Here is a 16,248-nt window from a genome sequence, read left to right on the forward strand (position 1 = left end):
ATCTGGCTCTAGTTTATTTTCTCTGTTGAAATTATTATAATATTCCAATGGCACAGCTGTTACTTCTGCTAACAGTATTCCACAACGTAGATTCGACTAATTTGACAAAATAACAGAGTTGCCGAAGTTCATGAGAATAATCCATCGTTTTCAACGAAAGAACATTCAAAGAATTATTATTCCAGTCCAGTGAATTAAACTTGGAATCTGTTCCTTTGTATGTACACGATTTGAAACTATCCTGTTTTCTTTGGCTCCATTGAATCCTGATGACAACATCAACACTATTATTTATTGACAGTGTAAACTGATAACAAGATATCCATTGCTTTTCTTGCAAATTAATGACCACAAATCCGCTGGTAACAATGGTCGGGCAAGGCAAAAGTAATGACACAACTTGCCAAATAAATAAATATACTTACAAGAACACGTCTACCAAGGATGTAGGTAAGTTAGGCAACTCTTTCTTGGGGTGAATGTGAATTCAATTAAAATTTTAGAATCCAACGTAAGGCACATGTTCTGCAGGAAAACTAAAAGTCCAGGTTTCAGTGTTCAAAAGGATAGCGAACTCTGCCGGATAAATCCCTATCCATTGAATAGCGCAATTGGTTTCGCTATGACCTATCTACTGGATAGTGATTTATCAGGCGGATAGCGCTATCATTGTTTGAATAACTGGGCCCAGGCCTCAGTTGTTCAAAAGATGGATAGTGCTCTCTGCCGGATAAGTCACACCGATGAGAAATCTGAAGAGAAATGACGAAAACAGCGACCACCTCACTCTCAAAAAAATTGATATGAACAACTGCCAAGCCAAATGACAAAAAGGTGTATGTAATTTACATGCCTATGTCAAGTGAATAAAAATTCCTATTCTTGAGGTTATTCGTTGCTTAGTGCAGATAGAAAACGTGACTGGTTTATGATGACTTGTTGGTCCCAAAGAGAAAGTGGCGGTCCCGCCAATTAATAAACCACACAAATCCAACAATAACAGATAACGAAGGTCACACTTTACAATGCAATTCGTGAGCAATAGCGTAAGGCTTTGTCTTTCTTGACTCTTCCTGACCTCTTGTGGAGTTGATTCGATGGCGTTCCACTGAAGCGACCCGAACTTTCGCACATTGCTACGTCACATCACACTGGCATGAGGAGTGGGTCAAGAAAGATCATTGGAAAGCAATACAGTTACCCCCCACCCCCCTCCTGAACTGAGCATTCAAATTGTGACTTTAATTCGGGCACTTGTGATAAAACCGGGTGACCTACTTATTTTCTTGGAAATGTTCATGACGTTCTTAGAGTTTTTGATAGGCTGGAAAACTCAAATAGTACAGGAAGGATAAGTCAAATTTTATTGGGTATTTTCCAACAAAGTGGGTGTGGAAAAATAGGCCTATCGTGGGCGTGGAAGGAGGGGGTGGGGGCATTCTTGTTGCATTTGGCCAAAAGCCGCAGCTGTCGGGGTGTGGACTCTGTGGTTATGCATTAAATTTACGGTTACCGTACTAGATATATTTGCAAACAGAACGATACTCATCGATAGCTCATAATCAATCTTTCCTCGTTCGAATTCAGTGAAGAGAAAATATCTCTTTAATCCTCAGTTGAATACCTCCGTTTATTCAATATGTTGAAGAAACGGGATACGAACTCTGCATTGATTGACGAGGAACTCGCGTTTCGTTAAAAGATTTTGATAAATTTGACAGCGCGCATATGCTTAAAGTATGTTATATACTTATTACAGAAAGAGCACACAAATCCTGAAAACTTTTATTAGTAAAGCATGTTGCAAACGTTCCAGTTTTAATTATTTTGAAATTGTGCAAGCGCTTGATAGCCTACATTCAGCTTTATGTTGTTGTTCTGCCTCAGTGATCTCAGGTAGTTAAATGCCGCTTTCTCTTCATCCGTGGTTATATTCAGAACTGCGTACATATTCTTCAAACCATCTGATCTTGCTTTCTCCACGATACCAAGGGCATCTGCTCTGGCCTGAGCATTAATAACAGCAGCTTGTGCACTTGCGTTCTGCCCAATTTCCCTGGCCTCGTTGAAAATTTCGTTTTTCTGTTTCTCAGTTTCCTTACGAACCACCTGTGATGGACATAATAAAGGGAAAAAAGGGTATAACCATGAGGTTCATTTCAATTATCGGCTGCAAGAGCCTAACCACAAGAGGCTTTACTGCACAGATCCCAGTAGCTCAGTTGGATGAGCCTTGTGTGCTGCGTAATTGGGCGGTCATGGCTCTAGTCCCCTTCTAAAAATGCAATACAATACAATACATAATTAATTGACCGCTCCCCACAGGGGCTTTTCAGGGCCAATCTGAACACAACGAAACGACAAAAGTGAACAACAACAACAACAGCTGCTATGAATCCCAACTTGACTGAGGCAAACCATTTGGCATTTTACAAGTGCAGCTGGGAAGTTGAACCAGGGACTACCAGGATCAAATTCAACGAGTGCTTAGAGCGCATCTTGAACCCGGGATCTCCGAATCTTAAGACAAGCGCCCTAAACACTGAGCCACACTGCCTCATTCCGCATGTGTATGTGCCCCATCCACTGTCTCATTCCACATGTGCAGCTCACGCATAAAAGTACTGATAAAACAGTGTCTGCAGCTATACACCCTTTAATTAACTTGCAAAGAGAAACTTGAGTCGATTTTCCTCTTATATCCTTCTTTTGACGAGTCGAAGATCTTTAAACGCAGAGGTTTTCCAGACCTTGTACAAACCGTTTTTGCTTTCGCCGAACGTAGAGTTATTTACAGAGTTTCAACACTCAAGAAGAGACTATACTTTAAAATCTGTCCACCGATAACAATGCATATGTCCTGGTGATGCATTTAACATGGTCAAGAGAGTAAGCTATCTTCTTCTTTGTTGCCTTTTATTTTCTATTTTAATATTTACGATCGCTTGTTTGCAGGATAGCTTATTTCAATTATAACTTGTTTTTCTTATCGTATATCTAGTTTCTCCGCACACTTAAAGTTCTCCAGAATTTTGTTATCAGTTAACCTTTCAACGAGTAATGCTTCCTTACTTTCCGAAAACACGTTGTCACAGTTCATAGTATCGTTTCGTGAGATTTCTATTGTACGGAATTTGATCGTTTCGGGACATTTGATTGTGGGAGAATTGGAAATCGTCAAATATTATAAAGCTATCCTTGGCTTTTACGTGACGCCATAAAACAGACGATTGAATTTTTATCTTCATTATGCAAAAAATATACCTTCTTGCACGTTTTCAGCTCAATAGCAAGCTTTTTTTTAACATAGAGCAGTTTAAATTTCAGTTATCTTTTTTCTCCAGAGCGCGTGACATATAGACATGCCACGCGGACATGAAAATATCCATTCACATCGTGCTTTTAAGCTCTGAACAACCAATATATCAAGACAAGTGTAAATGCGAATATTTACAACTTCAGCAGAGCAAAGATAGGTTTTCAGATAGCCGAAATAAATCCAGGTTTTTCCCGCTGTTTTACGGCCGCCACGTTTGTGCACGTGTCCTTCTGAAGGACACCAACACGTGGTGTCTCCAGTTTGAGTGCTAAAACATGTTGAGTTTCTTTATCACTCTTCTATGACTGATATTTCAATTTCTTGACTATGATCGATTTTATTTTAATTTTCCGAGGGCAAAACTAAATGTGCGTTAAAACCAAGAATAAAGGCTGCAACAAAGATTTACCTATAAAAGCATATGACACGAGACACCGATCCAGCAGTTGTTGGAGGGAGGATGAAAACCGGACTCCCAATACGGTTGGAAACCGAGCCAGGAAAAGGTGGCGCAGGAGATATTGCGAATAAAGCCTAAACAATTGCATACAAGATTGCAGTATCCCAACATAACGTACGAATCATATTATTTAGCAATTTTTCACCGAAGGCGAAGTAAATATTGCTGAATATTTACCTAGTCGAGGGCGAGGTAAATATTTACCAATATTCACTGGGCCTGAGGCGAATAATTGTTTTAGTATTATTTTCATCGGTGAATATTAAGAAAGTGCAAGACAACGGCCTAAAACAAAATAAAAAGGCACGAAAAGTGCTCGATTGGCTTAGCAGCCGCGCCTCCAAATTGGTATATTCACCTGTTAGCGCGGTAAATATAACACTAAGTTCTTTTATAAATTCACCGTTGAAAATTATACTGTTTTTTTTTTGCCTTAACTGAAATCGTATAATGCCATCGATTTATCTGTAATTTTCACATGTTTGTATTAATCAGTGATGACCTCAACCAATCGAATTGCAATAATTTGTCAGTGATAGGGTGAAGCGTTACGGATAATGATCAGCTAGGCCCAAATGCAATGCACAGGGAAAGAGAATAAATGTTAAGGGCTGCTTTGAATCTCTTTAACACCCTGATTGTTATCAAAACTGAAAAATTGTCAAAATATTATGTCAACTCGATATCGTTGGGGAAGCGCAATCCTTTTACTCGAGGATGAAACAATTTTCCAAGAGGATTGTTTTATGATACAGTGCCATGACGAGACCACATTCGTATTCTCACAGGTGGACTAGAAGGAACGTGGAATGGGTGGCTAATGCAGGGGACTTTTTGTAGATGCAAATATTTCTTTTCCTGCGTAAGCCTCCACTGCGTACTCGCCAAATCGACTGTGAGAACAGGAATTATATATGGCCTATTCTACTCTATCCTTTTCTATTCTGAACAAAGGCGTTACCTTCTCCCTCAATTCAAACTGCGCTCGTTCTTCCTCTGCCGCTTCTATAACCTGTCGCAAGTATCGACTCTTGACATCGTCATGCACGTCGACTGCCAGTAACTGGAAATACCGCACCTCTACAAAAATCCCCTTTTGATCACTCTTACAGAGGTTGTTACTGATACAGTAACCACAAGGCGGCATATCTTCTTCATTTGTTGGACATGTCGGTCGGCAACAACCATCAACCCGCTTAGCCAATGCTTTGAAAAGTTCATTTTCAATGTTCTGTCGATTCCTGTAAACAATTGAGGGAAACAATGAGTTCTGACTTAAATTAAGCCCTTTGCAAACCCTCCTGTCTCTGTAAAGGAATGTTGTCCTAAGCAGCGTGTGTATGTGTATGCAGAGAATTGAAGTGAGGCCAACGCTACTGTGTGCATATGATGGATAAAGAACCTTCGCTGATCCACAGCATCAGAAACTTCTTATGTACACAATAGCGTTGGGCTCACTTGAATTCGCTCCTGTCTCTGTTGACCCAACACGTAAGTAAGGATGCAGTGTGTTTGTACACCGTGTTGCCAATTGTTGCGTGTTGTTGGCATTGTTTAATATAATGACAAGCTTTTTGGGGAACAGGTCTCAACATTTGTTTGTCTCCTGAGCGCTTTAGGGGTAAGCGAATAACGTAGCGTGAGTTTTGCGCACGGCCACCAACTATCTACCAGAAAATGCCAATTCCAGAATTCTGATCGATGGAGAGTGGAGAGGATTCTTCTATGTTAGTATCGTAAAAAAAAAATGAGGCCAAACACAACAAAGGTTGTATCCAAATAAGTCACCTTACCAAAGGTAAAAATGCAACAATCAAACTGGATGTAGAAATCAGAAGAAAAAAAGATGAAGACTTTGTATAGATTCTATGGTAGGGTTGAGCACATTGTGCGAGAATGATCTTTGGCATAGCCAGGGCAATCCAGCATAATTTTCCAAAAAAAAAAATTGAAAAAATAAAAACAGCTCTAGTGAGGTATAATTTGCACTTTGTACTTTGTAAAGCTAAAACAATTTTATTCTTGCATTTAATTGATTTTTAGTATAGTAGCAAATGAATAGGCCATTTGCATGATGGCGAAATTTTACTACGAAGACCAGAATGCATTGAACAGTTTCTGTTCTCAAATTTTACCAACTGTCTCGTTATTCGCTGGAGAGTCAAAAAATCTCCATAAGAAAGCATTTTGGCAAAGCATTCTGGTCTCGGTAGTAAAATGACGCCATCATGAAAATAGCCTATTACATTATTCAGTTTATTTGGGACTGGAAGCTACCGGAAGCATTTTGCTTTCCCATTTGCCTAGTTACCTAACAGTAGACCCTATTTCTTTCCGTGTTGCCATTCTAGAGTCCTCTGAGTCAGAGAAGAAACAAATCAAACAGTTGAAGGACATTTGAGAATCACGCTTTAGAATGCAATAATTTATGAATCGCTGGTATGTGCACCGGGAGGGTGTCATTCTGTGAATAAACTAGGAATCTAGTAGCATAATTTTCAGGACCTTGGGCACAATTTCTGGCATAATTCAACAAAAAGGTTGAGCCCATTATGCACTTTTTATTTTACTAGCACAACGGTCTCAAACTCTATTCGGTAGAGGCCAATTTCATATTAGACACATTTATATGTAATTTGGACGCACTTTCGACATTGTGATTACTATCTAATGAACCTGCCCAAAGTTGGTTATGGTACTAACGTTTAGGACATCTTTCCGGTGGTGGCGGTTAACTTCATAATCAAAAGACTTTTCAACAATGCGAAAACTAGTGCCCGGTCCATTTTTGAACTCCGGAACGGGCAATATCTTGAAAAATGGTAGGCCTCTTAACGATCGTGGGTTCGATTTTCGATGTTTTCTTTGTAACGACCCATTTCCATTCTAGCGTTAACGCTCAGACAATTAACAATAAGCTTTATGAGCGATCTTCCCACGAGGAAATGATTACTTCCCATATGGAAACAATTTCTTATGTCTTACCGATTTTCCTAGGGTGAAATTCTATGCGCCCCAATCAATCATGTGGCAGTTTACGAAACAAGTGGTAAACGTTTGCAAATTCCTTAATTATTCCTTACTAATTTATTGATAATAATTTATTAATTATTTAATTAATTGCAAAGCTAGAGTAAATCGAAACCAAGACCAGAGAAAACCATCCTCATGGGGACCTTTGGACAGAGAGTGTGGTGTAAGAGTACGGTATTTTCCCGTGAAGACCTCATTCATAATGATGTTCAAAAAACTGATACATTTTGCTAATGGTTAAGAAACATTCTGTACTGGGGGTGAGCAAATGTATACCTGAAAACTGTTTCTAACATGGAAAAGCACCGAACCTGATGTAATCCTCGATCGGTAAATTCGCGGCTCTTCCCTTTATGGCGTCAATTGCGGTTCCCCTGACAACGGGTTCGTAGTCCACATTGTACGCTTCATGCAAATCTGGCAGAAAGTCCTTTCTTAGAAAGTACTGAAAAGCACAGGTGATTTGGATTTCGAGCTTGTCTCCAGTCCAGACTGCAATCTCATCTAGTTTGATAAAGTGTGCATTGGCCTGGAAGAGCTTGAAAGTGAAGTCAGGACCAATGAAATACCGTCCCGAGGTATACACCTTGTCGATGTCCACAAAACCAGTTGATCTTTGTTTTTTGAAACCGAGCTGTATTGGAAAAAAAGAAACAACGACAACAACTGGGTTACAGATAGTATGCTTTAGCTACTGTTGCCATCAGGGTTTGAACATGCAGACACTCATCGAAGTGTTGCAGGCATCTAACGACTCCTACCAAAAACAGTTGTATGCTAACATCTAGCATTAAAATGAGTTTGACCATGGTTTTCCGGTGTTTGTGTATCATTATATTATTCGGGTTAGTACCAAAAATTATAACACAGTCAGGTACGTTAACTAATACATGTTAAACATGCTCACTATCCATTGTATTGTTAAGATGAGATCCATTTTGAATAATGGCATCTAAAGTATTTTGAGTTCTAGTAACTACAAAGTGAAATGACTGAGCAACATATTGAATAACGAGCTATTGCAAAACACTATTTTTCGAAACACTTGTGTTACTGTTAATAACGCTTTTAAATTTTTAGTAGTTGTCAAGTCATATTTTGTAATTCGTAAACTTTTTGGTTCATAAACATCAGTTACTCCATGTAATATATAAAGTTTACTTCATTGAAAATGCGCGCGTACGATTTCTGTTTACGAATTAAGTAGTATCAGAAAACGAACGAGTGAGCGCAGCGAACGAGTGAGTTTTCTGATACGAAACGAGTGAATAAAATTCATACAAATCATTTTCCATGCTGTAATGCCTTTACTTCATAGGTTTTGAGGTTTTTTTCGTGGCACTGTATGATATACAAATTTATTTCGCACAATTGGAGTGGGGCGATGAAAGCAATAAACAATGGTTTAAAAGCACCCAACCGACAATTTGTATAATAAAATTCACAACACTTACTGTGTTTCAGATTTTCCAAAGTAGTCCAAAGTGAAGAGTGTTTTTAGTTCGTCGCTTGTCAAAGCTACCGACCCTTTAGGTTTATTTCCCTTTCCTTGCTTCTTTAGTTGTTTTTGTTTGGACTAAAAGAACCTCTCTGGTTTTCTCAAATACCAGGTCGTTTGTTATGCTTGGGGAATAGCTCTTTTTCTTCAGTTGTCGTTCCAAGCTAGACACTAATCTTCGATGGATAGTAGTATAGTTTATATTTTGTACAAATACCTTTATGAGCTAGACTCTTGTACTCACTATCTTGGAAATTAGACAAAAACAACCTTGGGATATTTCTTTTGGCGTTTATCCGTGTCCTTGGATAGTAAACTTATCTCGGTAGAAAAATAACTTTTCTTGTTCGAAAGTTCTAAAAAAAATTGGTTTTCTTCTCATTTTTTTCACAAACCTGACCGACACTGGTTTTTTGTGTACTTTTTTTTGGTTCTGCAATATTTTTAATAAGAAAAACTTAGAGACACGACTTACGATGATTCTGCGCGATTCTCATTTGTCTTTCTTGGTATTTGGGGAACAGAAAAATGTTATATATTCCCTTTACCCTTTGTGCGAATGACACCAAAATTGAAGTTGACAGTTGCCTTCCTCAAATATCAAATCACATTTCAACGCTCATTCAATAAAACTATAAAAGCAAGGTGACACACGCTAACACCAACACATCACGCATGCGCACAATCATTTCACACGGTTAATTAGCAGCCATGGACAGCTGTTTCAGCCTCTTGGGCCTCATCAGCATGGCGTAGCTAACATTCTAAGCGAGTGTGTTTAGCACCCCTTTATGAGGCAGCTTCACATACCATACATGTGGTAAGCAATCACCGTTTTCCCTTTGTTTAATGTTTCTTTTTTCCTCAATTTCATTTCAGTATTTCTCGTTTACTAGTGGTATTTCTACTGTAATCAGTTGACTGGAGTAGCCACATGCGGTCATAGACTGCCTATTTCTTTTTAATCTTTTACATCATTTTATCAAATTTTCATTATTTTGATACAAATCCTATGGCTGGCCCTTGTTCACTTTGCTAATTAGGTTAGATGTTTTTAAAGTCTTCATAGCTGTCAAGCTCTAGTTTTGGTGGACCGACCCGTTCCGAAAACGATCGATATCTTTTAAGCTGCGTCTACCGCGAATGGCGTGTGCCTTTGTATGTGAGGCGAGCGTACAAAGTATCATTCTTACCAATGTTTCTTCCCTGTATTTCTCGACGGTCATGTTCTCGTCCCCAGATTCCAGGGCCTCCACTAGGAACGCCTGGAAAAATGACCTCCCATTTTCCCACCAAATATGAAGACAATAAAGAACGGTTTGCATTTTTTAACCCTGGCTTCCGTTGAAAGCCCGAGTAAAAAACAAAAAAACAAAAAAAAAAAATAATAATCTGAAGATATGTCTCTTTTGGGGTTCCAGGAAGAGGCATTTTGCGTTGCCATGCAAACCCCGATCTCTCTGTCGTCTTTATTTCTCTATGAAATGAGATAATCATTCGCACAGTCGAACATTAATTCTTTGCGAGCTAGGCGTGTGCAACTTTTCTAAGTAGACGTTTAACGACAAATAGTCTTGAGCGCTAAATATCCTATACAAGGAGTTGCTATGGTATTATTTGCAGCATTGTGATGCTGTAGGCTTGTATCATGAGGCTGAAATGTAAGTAAAGACTAGCCTCTGAGAGAAAACAGAGGTGAGAGGTGGTTACATGCTGACTGAGACTCCAAACATGCCTCGTAACGAAGATGGCGGTTTACAAGTGAAGTTGTCTCTCTGGTCGTACTGTAGATGGTTTCCAGGACCTACCAATGCTATTTACGCTGGTTTTGAGTGGTAAAAAATTCAATGGATGCCATAGTTTGCTGGTAGTATTAGGAGGCCCGCCCATAATTCTTTAAGGCATTAATAAGGCAACTTGAGATACGCAAGACTGGCTCCAATAAATGGCCAAAGCGTGGCCAGCGGAAAAAGTGAGAGAAAAATTCCCAGTCAGATACCAAGTTATGGCCTTGAGGTTTGCTTTAAATGTAGACTTTTGATTTTAGGGCAATGTTTTCGATTAATAAATTGACCACAAAAAAGTGTTATTTTTGGTGTTTTTCTTTGGCAAAAAGACTGGCACTTTGGGCTTTGTTGCGAAACGAATTGGGATATGCAGCGGAATTCGGCAATTGTAGTTAGTTTTTTTGCCTTTGATAATTGTAAAACACACCAGTGGGTGCTATTCACATATTCTCATGAAGTTGTGACAAAATTTAAACAAGAAAGAAATCATAAAAGCAAAAGCGGCATATTTTACGTGTATGCGTAACTGTGGTGAAAAGGGCTAATTGATTTACCCTAAAATGCACTGCATGAGTACTGCACGTGACAGTTGAAGAATGCATGCGTAGCAAATGACATGAAAAAATGGAACTCGTACTTGAACGCCATGTCGGCGCTAAAAGTTTACTTAACTTCAACATGCAGTGACGTGCTGTGCTAATTTCAGACCAATACATATGACATAAAAGACAACTTTGTAACAGGAAGTTTTCTAATATTGCATCTACAATCACATTCCACTTGTGCAAGAAAAATTCCCAGTCAGATACCAAGTTATGGCCTTGAGGTTTGCTTTAAATGTAGACTTTTGATTTTAGGGCAATGTTTTCGATTAATAAATTGACCACAAAAAAGTGTTATTTTTGGTGTTTTTCTTTGGCAAAAAGACTGGCACTTTGGGCTTTGTTGCGAAACGAATTGGGATATGCAGCGGAATTCGGCAATTGTAGTTAGTTTTTTTGCCTTTGATAATTGTAAAACACACCAGTGGGTGCTATTCACATATTCTCATGAAGTTGTGACAAAATTTAAACAAGAAAGAAATCATAAAAGCAAAAGCGGCATATTTTACGTGTATGCGTAACTGTGGTGAAAAGGGCTAATTGATTTACCCTAAAATGCACTGCATGAGTACTGCACGTGACAGTTGAAGAATGCATGCGTAGCAAATGACATGAAAAAATGGAACTCGTACTTGAACGCCATGTCGGCGCTAAAAGTTTACTTAACTTCAACATGCAGTGACGTGCTGTGCTAATTTCAGACCAATACATATGACATAAAAGACAACTTTGTAACAGGAAGTTTTCTAATATTGCATCTACAATCACATTCCACTTGTGCATTTTAAATAATTCCTGCTTTTGACGAAATATCGTCAGTCACGCGGAACACAACGGACGGAAAACTTGAAGTTATGTTTCTTCTACACAAATTGTGATATTGCCTCACGGTACGTATTGACAGTAAAATCACTGGAGCTGAAGTGGGACAGTCAAAATACCACCATTACTAGTACTCAAAAAATTCAGCTTATGATTTAGTCAGAAAAAGTAGGGTGATTTTTTTTCTTCTTTAATTTAACCTTCCTTTTCTTAGGCTAAGTTTAGCGCCCCTGTTCTTACTTAAAATAATGTCAATCTTTATCTCAACGAATTTTAATGACCTCAGTCATGATGGCGCCTTTGTTTTTGTTTTATTTCCTTTTTACTGTTTCTTAGCTCTCCATTTCGAACGCTCGTCAATGACCTCAGTCATGATTGCGCCTTTGTTTTTGGTTTTTTTTTCCTTTTTACTATTTCTTAGCTCTCCATTTCGAGCGCTCGCCAACTCTTTCTGAATCGAAATAATCATTAGCAACAACTCTTATAGCTTAACTAGCTCATGACAAGTCTATAATTGATAGGAGCGGTGTGCAATACAGGACGAGCGGAATGAAACGACTCAGATGTAGTGAGAAATAGTGGCCCGAAGGTTTTTTCACCGCATTTTCCCTTAAACCCTACCTCGTCTGAAATAGTAAAGGATAATACATTTTAAAACGTGGATCTCATTAGAGTGATGCAAAACTGACCGGCTTAGACTTTGTGTGTTCATTGTAGACTAAAGTTATCAAGGTCCAAGTAACTCACTTGGCAACTGAGTGTAATGAAATCATTGCGGTTGTGGCTTGCCATTTGTGAATTGAAATTGGGAAAATAAAGAAAATGTTAAAATGCAATAATGGCTTTGTTGGGATTTAGACATATCCCACTTTTCTTCTATAACCTAATCACTCAATAGTATTGGCTCTTTGCAGGATAAAAGATGCTCCAAGAAAAGTCCAAGTTCGAATTAAAAACGTTCAAGAGTGCCTGTAAATAAATTCGTGTTACCTCACCTCGTAATATTCAACACCCGAGAAGCTTGTTGGTATCAAAATAAGAATAAGAAGAGCTGCAATTCCAATAACGGCGATGACAACTTTTAGAGCTCCGCTTGCCATGTTGACTGCAACTGCTGCAAAATAACAAGGCACGCATGCCTAAAGTTAACAATACCGACCAATCATAATCACTTCCTTGTCTTCTTTGCATTTTTGAATTCACAAATAGAGCAAAAATACTCAAACAGGTGTTGAATACCAAGTATCGTTTGCGATTTTCTAGCATAAGGCTCAGCCTGAATTTCGCTGGATTGTGCACAGGCACCCTTAGCAAGAAAAGAAAATAACAAATTTCATAAGATCACCGTAAATCATCTGATAGTACAACGCACGTGTGATATGTCATTGATTGTCATTAAGTAGTTTCCCTTGAGGTTACACAGGCTTCTAATTAAAAAACATGTATAATACATGTGAATATTTTGAACGCAATTGCATGTGCGTTGACGTGTGAGTTGTCAGGTTACCTCATTACCAGTACAGTTCAAACTCCCGTACTTTGTTAGTCGCTAGTTTCCCTTTGAAATTGGACGATGGATTGTGGTAGCAAAACGGCGTTTGCCTGTTTGGTTTTGGCAGCCATAATCGTCTTTATCGGTGCAATGGTAGGGACATCTCTAAAGAAGCTGAGCACAGAGGAAGGTAAATTGCCTTACACCTGATGAAGCAACTGTGCATGCGCTTGATTGATGTGTAACTGACTGTGAATTTTCCAACGGCACGCTTCACTTTCATCGAAGTTGAGTCCCATTCTTCAAAAACTTAGGTTCAAATAAACTTCCTTCAGAGCATAAATTATAAAAACAAGCTGCCGTGTTTGTGTTTCGCGGATGAACTTTTTTATTATACTATTGTATTTACGATATGTAAGTACCGTTTGAAACATTCATATTGTGTTCATCATAGTACATGGTTTTAGATTTAGATTAAGCCAAACACAGCATGTTCATGTTCGAGAAATTACTACACCCATGTCCTTCATTTAACTGAATACATTTAACAAATGAACGGTAGCTATTTTTGAACTTCCATGTTTTTCGAAGACATCGAGCTTTTTGTGTGTTTCAATTTTGTCGCTTAAGTGTACTTAAGCCTACGTTACGTCACTTGGAAAATTTTGTGAACTTTACAATTGATATAAATAGCGAAGATACCTACTGATATGATTGGAATTTCAATTATTATATGTTAGAAAGGCAAATTTTTCCATCATACCTCGACAGCTCAGTTGTTCTGTGTTCTGTTGTTCGAAAGCAACCAGAGTATACAGAGCAACTTCGGTCAACCTCATAAAAATAAGACGAATGCTTTTGAAGGACGAAGCACATAACGATAAGTACTTTATTTATTGAATGATGTGAAAATAAGTGGCGTGTGTTTCCGACTCAACCTAACTGGGTATATGGATCATGATTATTGACTTACGAGAATATCCTTTTGAAAAAGAATACGGCTTCAAATTAAACGTAAAATTGAGAGCAGAGAAATTGTCAACTTAAATTTTGTTTCTGCTTTTGCCGCTTCTTTGACAATGCAAAGTTTATTTTCACCTATTTCACAATGGGAATACGAGGAATATTCCGTTTAAGTATATTCTTTTTGGACCCATTCCTTTTTCAGTATTATCGGAATAGTGGTCTGATCACAATGCTTTCCGTACCAGCATAAAGGAAATGAACAGCACATTGTTTACTCGGAATATTTGGAATATGCATGAGTTCTCGGGAAAATCGTGCGTAGATTCTCAAGACGGTTCCAGACTATTCCGTGCTCTTGTTCTCAGGCCACTCGCGCGAAAAGTATTAGGTTTTCCGAATGCCCATTTGTTAGGAAAACCTTATTCCGCTTAGTTGCCGGGATACTGCTAAAATCGAATAGGAATAAGAAGAAGACTTCCAAGGAATGCACCCCGAGTTTGTTAAGAGCCTTAGCTGCGGAGGAGTCGACGTGGGTGGGCAGCCTTTATTCTGGAGTACCTCCAGCTGATGGCTTTCAATGAATACGTAATATTTGAAAACTGAGTTGAATCTTTTTTATTTTGCAGTGGGGATAGCGTACAATATTCATCAGAAGAAGCTTGCTACCGAAGTGAAGAGAGAGGGTCTCCACCCCGGCCCCCCTGGATACCACTTTATTATCTTTCCAAGTGTTTTCCAGAGTATTAGTTATGCTGATGTCGAGTGTCTTAACAAGGAAGGCATCGAAATCGAACTAATCGTACATCTGCAGTATCGCGCGAGACCGGCTCAACTGCGAGAGATAATTCTCCAGTTTAAGGATAAGGAGGACTACTTGAAAGTGTTGATGTAAGTGCAAAATCATTACGGGCTTTTTAACTCTTCTAGGGTTAAGTATTTTTGTTTTATAGGCTTTATGGCGGTTCTCGAACGCATTTTTCTCCTCAGTTTTTTTTCCTTAAACTTTAGATAGTTTTGGACCTTTTCTGGTATATTTTGTAATTCTTGCGCGTTTGTACGCGGTAATTTAGCATCGCGTTTCCGTGAAACGGGAAACGTCAAACGGCAGGCTGTTGCTTGTCATAAAGGCATGAAAATTATCTTCTAAATTTTCTCTCTCGTTTTAGAAGTTGCGCGACATTCGTAGATAACGGGCAAAAAAAAAAAAGAGCTAAAAGCACACCAGTTTCTTTGATTTTTGGCAAAACGCAAATTTCAGTTTTACGTTTGCTGTCTGCCGTAAACGCAAAGCTAAATCTATCTAATATTTCTGTTTCAATAGTAAAGACTTGATTGATTGATTAATTGATTGATTGATTGACTGATTGATTGGTTGGTTGGTTGATATTTAGACTATCCCAAAATTATTGTAGCCAAGGAATCTCTAGATCTAGGGTCATTGCCAAACCTACAATGGTTTCGGACGGTCGGTTTCTTGTTAAACATTTAACAAGAAATATGTCGGTATCCAACAAGAATTTTGACACTTTACGAAATTTCATTCTTAATAATGATGTTGGACACATGGAAACGTCAAGTAACGTTACTTGTAATATTTCAATAATGGTTTGCCCCTCGTTAATTGACGACGGCGATTTGGACAAGTCTCATTATAGCTAATTATTTAAATCCTTTCTTGGCAACGTTGGTGTTGTCTTAACCCTCCAGGGAACGGAAGTGGGACATGACCATATTATGATTAGATCATTGCCTGAGCTAGTAGCTAGTAAAACGATTCCCCGATTGTGCATTGGTAAGTCATACGATGAAATTTAACGAGCAAATGAAAAAGATCAGACCTAAAAGTGGTCGCGGTCGCTTACGACAGGTTTCAAAAATAGTGATTTGATAATCAAACAGCAAAAAATATCATCTCACGAACCACATTTACACTGCTGGTCAACCACAATTAGGGGAAAACGTTCGGTACTTTGGAAAACTGGTAGCTTACGAGAGGTGGTCGCAGAGGGAGGTTCGACTGTGTATTCCACGGGTCTTAATTAATGAAATGTGTAATTCGAGGCTTACGGGCATAAGCAATGAAAAGAATAAGTTCTGAATCTCCAATAAAGGGGTTTGTATTTGGAGAACGGTAAATGCATTTTTCGGGAAAGTTTTTACCGTCTATTCACTGATAAACAAGAACAATGTTAGCAAGTGCTTGAAGTCATCTTTGTTATGTCTTGGTAATTTCAGTAGTGTTGGAGAGTCTGCAATCCACGACGCTTGC

The 16,248-nt window shown here is 38.6% G+C and overlaps 2 protein-coding genes across 4 annotated transcripts in view; one reads left to right on the forward strand and one right to left on the reverse strand.

Annotated features, from left to right (window-relative positions):
- Positions 1–1,767: 1,767 nt before the first annotated feature.
- LOC137970867 (uncharacterized) lies at positions 1,768–13,867 on the reverse strand. 2 transcript variants are annotated; one of them, XM_068817489.1, is made up of 5 exons: positions 13,777–13,867; positions 12,517–12,635; positions 7,124–7,446; positions 4,741–5,020; positions 1,768–2,109 (listed from the first exon to the last, which is right to left on the reverse strand). In XM_068817489.1, the coding sequence occupies exons 1-5, from the start codon at positions 13,850–13,852 to the stop codon at positions 1,819–1,821; spliced, it is 1,089 nt and encodes a 362-aa protein (XP_068673590.1). In that variant the 5' UTR covers positions 13,853–13,867; the 3' UTR covers positions 1,768–1,818. The 2 variants fall into 2 exon arrangements, with proteins under 2 accessions (XP_068673590.1, XP_068673591.1); XM_068817490.1 differs by lacking the exon at positions 13,777–13,867 and adding an exon at positions 12,761–12,800.
- LOC137970868 (uncharacterized) overlaps positions 13,001–16,248 on the forward strand; it is a 5,011-nt gene continuing 1,763 nt past the window's right edge. The window contains exons 1-3 of one of the 2 annotated variants that reach the window (XM_068817492.1): positions 13,001–13,203; positions 14,606–14,867; positions 16,218–16,248. The exon at positions 16,218–16,248 is cut by the window's right edge and continues 114 nt beyond it. In XM_068817492.1, the coding sequence (XP_068673593.1) occupies positions 13,095–13,203; positions 14,606–14,867; positions 16,218–16,248 (402 nt within the window). In that variant the 5' untranslated portion in view covers positions 13,001–13,094. Of the gene's footprint in view, positions 13,204–14,605; positions 14,868–16,214 lie in introns of both variants that reach the window. The other variant, XM_068817491.1, reaches the window with a different exon arrangement.

Source organism: Montipora foliosa, chromosome 9, assembly GCF_036669935.1.
Source record: "Montipora foliosa isolate CH-2021 chromosome 9, ASM3666993v2, whole genome shotgun sequence".
NCBI classification, from domain to species: Eukaryota; Metazoa; Cnidaria; class Anthozoa; order Scleractinia; family Acroporidae; genus Montipora; species Montipora foliosa.

Excerpts from the sequence above, each read along its gene's own strand:
- LOC137970867 (XM_068817489.1), bottom strand. The coding sequence starts at position 13,852 with ATGAGGTTGACCGAAGTTGCTCTGTATACTCTGGTTGCTTTCGAACAA. Across the intron at positions 5,021-7,123 it reads CCGATCGAGGATTACATCAG|GAATCGACAGAACATTGAAA; the intron begins GTTCGGTGCTTT and ends AATTGTTTACAG. Across the intron at positions 2,110-4,740 it reads AGTTTGAATTGAGGGAGAAG|GTGGTTCGTAAGGAAACTGA; the intron begins GTAACGCCTTTG and ends TGTCCATCACAG.